The sequence below is a fragment of the Bidens hawaiensis genome, unplaced genomic scaffold (genome assembly GCF_021521415.1).
Source record: "Bidens hawaiensis isolate Kalapana, Puna unplaced genomic scaffold, B.hawaiensis_p1.1 tig00002306_1, whole genome shotgun sequence".
NCBI lineage: Eukaryota > Viridiplantae > Streptophyta > Magnoliopsida > Asterales > Asteraceae > Bidens > Bidens hawaiensis.
Genome location: NW_027491123.1, coordinates 2,335,343 through 2,338,688, shown reverse-complemented (window position 1 = coordinate 2,338,688; position 3,346 = coordinate 2,335,343). Strand labels below are relative to the sequence as shown.

At 28.0% G+C, this 3,346-nt stretch overlaps 1 protein-coding gene across 1 annotated transcript; it reads right to left on the bottom strand.

Moving 5' to 3' along the window:
• Positions 1 to 2,251: 2,251 nt before the first annotated feature.
• Positions 2,252 to 2,958, bottom strand: LOC143616059 (protein LURP-one-related 11-like). Its single transcript, XM_077089015.1, has 2 exons — positions 2,692 to 2,958; positions 2,252 to 2,595 (listed from the first exon to the last, which is right to left on the bottom strand). Exons 1-2 carry the CDS (start codon positions 2,941 to 2,943, stop codon positions 2,260 to 2,262), a joined length of 588 nt encoding a protein of 195 aa, XP_076945130.1. The 5' UTR covers positions 2,944 to 2,958; the 3' UTR covers positions 2,252 to 2,259.
• Positions 2,959 to 3,346: the final 388 nt, after the last annotated feature.

The following is a 3,346-nucleotide window of genomic DNA, read 5'->3' as shown; positions in this document are numbered from 1 at the left end:
TCATTTGAATATAATTTGAGATATTGAAAACCAAAGGTTACTAGGTCTCTTGCTCCTTAACTTAATGTAGGCACAATATCACTTGCTTTATCCCATTTTATTTTACGTTATCATAAGATAATTGTTTAACCTTCTTTTATCTCTTTTTATTTAATATAAAATTGATTTTTTTTAATTATTATGTGTATGGTATAGAGAATTTTAAAACCCGTTAACATTTTAACTCAATCTTAGCATTTAACGCCACTAAACCCATGAATGGAGTGGTATACCACTCGTTAACTCTTGCCAACTCAGCTTAACGCTCTAAAAAGTTAAGGTATACCCCTAGGTCTAAGTATCTAATTAGTAAATTATCAATTGAACTATAAGATGGTTAAATGCAGTAAAATGGCAGCCAACTTTCATCCAAACTTAAACCAAAGTCAAAAATCATAGAAAAGTATTCCAGTTTACAATTAAGTATCATACTATCATTTGCCGAGATTTGTTGTCATTTTGTTTTTACTAGTTTTTTTTTTCATAAAAATAAATCTAGTTTTGTTTAATATTAGGGATTGTTTGGAACTTTGGATAATCTTGAGATCTTATAAAGTTGATAAACTGATTTGCAACACTTAATTAACAATCTTGGTTACCAACTAACCATATATAGAATTTTTTACTAAACTAGTGTTGGTGGAAAAAATATTTATTATTTTGGTGTTCCATGAAAACTATTTACCAAACAAGTGTTTTCCTTTATTTTCTATTCACCTTTTATTATTAAATCATCATATTAGAGTTTCTTTTTTATTATTTTATATTAGTTAACCTTTTTTTATATTTTATCATCAAAATTTTTCTTTTTTTATCTCGTTGCTATTCTTTTTATTTCTTTTTTTAATTGTTATCAAATGTATTTATTTTTTGCTTTTATTTAAATATATTCATTTTACGAATTTTATTTTTTAGGTTTAGTTTCGAGATTTTGACGAACCTAATCAATACCGATCAAATCCACGTCGAATAATCACCGCAATGTCTAGGTTTTACCAAATTATGTTGTTTTTTTTTGTTTTAAATATGTTCATTTACGAATTTATTTTTGGGTTAAGTTCCGGTACGGTAACGAACCTAACCGGTACCGATGTTCTAGATTCTTTTCGTTTTAAATATGTTCAGTGTATCATATTCAGTTTATTTTACACATTTTTTTTTAAATTTGTTTATAGTTGTAGAGATCGGTAGCGACTTAACTTCATTTGGCATTTTTGCCTTTTTGTTTGTGTTCTTTGAATTTCATATTTTCGTTTATATTTGATATTGAGACTCGTGGCTCGTAGCAGGTTAAGGTTTAATATTTGGTTATCTTTTTATGTTTCTTATTTCATTTTGAATTTATTTAGATGATTTATTTGTTTTTATATTTGACAATAGTAGATAAAAAATAAAATAAGAAAAAAAGAATTATAACAACTAGTGAAAATACAAAAAAAAAGAAAGAAAAAAAAAGCTGATAAGAAAATATATATATATATATATAAAGATACTGGATTGATGGATAAAAATATACATAAGCATTATGTTATAAAAAATAAATAATCGATTAACTAAATAAAAAAAATTAAAAGACTCCAATAAAAGAATTTATTTAAAAATAAAGATGAATATAAAATAAATGAAAAACACTAGCTTGGTAAATAGTTTTTATAAAACACCAAAATGGTAAATATTTTTTCCACCAACACTACTTTAGTAAAAAAATTCCCTATATATATTACAAGTATGAAACAAAGTTATTTGTCATTGTTATAATAACCCCTTAAAACGTATGAAATTTCATAATAACTTATAATAGGTTTGACTAGATCTAACTTATAATCTTCCTCGAGACAAACAATATTTTTACACAATTGTTTTATCATGTCAAGATACATATAGCAAATATTATTATAATTATTACATATATATGTGTGTAAGATAACACATGATCAATTTCTCATAGGTAGCAACAAATTGTATTGAATTTGTTGAAAAAAATTAAATATTAAATCCACCTAAAACATGACTAATTACCAAAAACCAAACAAAATTTGTATGATTTACAACTAATAACAAAAATTTCGTTTCAATATCCTCCTCTCGCATCCGATCTTCATTTTGTGAGCCCCATCTTCATTTCTTTTGGAAATCCGGAACCCGCAATCAAAACAAGCATGATCTTGATCAAGATTCAGAATCTTGAACCCCAATTTTGTAACAAAAAAAATGGTATCTTTATAGTTGACGATGGATCAATCCATGAACCATAATGATAGCCATGATCAATGATTGATCAACATCAGGCTCCACTGATAATGTGAAAACATCATTTCCAAGATCAACACCTGAAGCTGTTTGCTTTGGTTTAATCTCAGCAACCAAGCCACCCTCTTGATCAAGATTCACAATCTTGAACCCTAATTTTCCAGTTTTAACAATCTTGTAGCCACTTCCTTCACCAACTCCTAAATCTACATGAGTCATTCGACGTTTTCTCGTCACACGAAACCATCGTTGTTTCTTCGAAAAATCCCACTTGTATCCATCCCAGCATCCAAAAACTCGTAATTTCTGCATTAAAGTTAAATAAAACATTGAGTTAGATGGTGTTTTTAACTTTTAAACTATAAAAGATGGTGAATTGTGGAATGAATGGATGATTGGTACCTTTCGTTGTATCGCGAAAAGAACGTTGCCTCGAATATCCATCAAGTAAACTTGTGAGCTGCATTTGGTGTCGTAGTTGTCGACACGGTAAACAATTTCTCCATTTGAATTGTATACAGTGCATCCATGGCTGTTGTACACTAGAGACTTCATCCATATTGTGAACAACTCTTGCTTTGAGCTTACATACGGAGATGATGAAGATGATGATGATGATGATGATGATGGAGTTTGAGGATGAACCTTAGCCATTGAAGAGATGAAAGCAAGTTCTGTTGGAAGAAGAAAGGGTTGGATATATATGCATACAGCCATGTGCTGTCAATAACAACCATTATTTGTTTGGTGCATATTTTATCTTATTTATTTAAAGTTTTTTAATTGTTAAAAGTATTATTTTATTATAAAAAAATTGTATCAGAGAATACGACATCTTTCTTGTAGTTTACACTTTTAATATTTGTCATACATGGATTGCGATGCCTTTTAAGGTTGTGACAACAGAGGTACGTTAAAACCAAACTCTTGTAAAAAGACTTACTAAGAATTTGAGTTTTATGTTAGGGTTGTCTTTTAAAATATTAGTCTCACACGATTATTAGATACACAGATAAATAATGCAATACAATTAATCTCTTATTAAATAAAATGTATA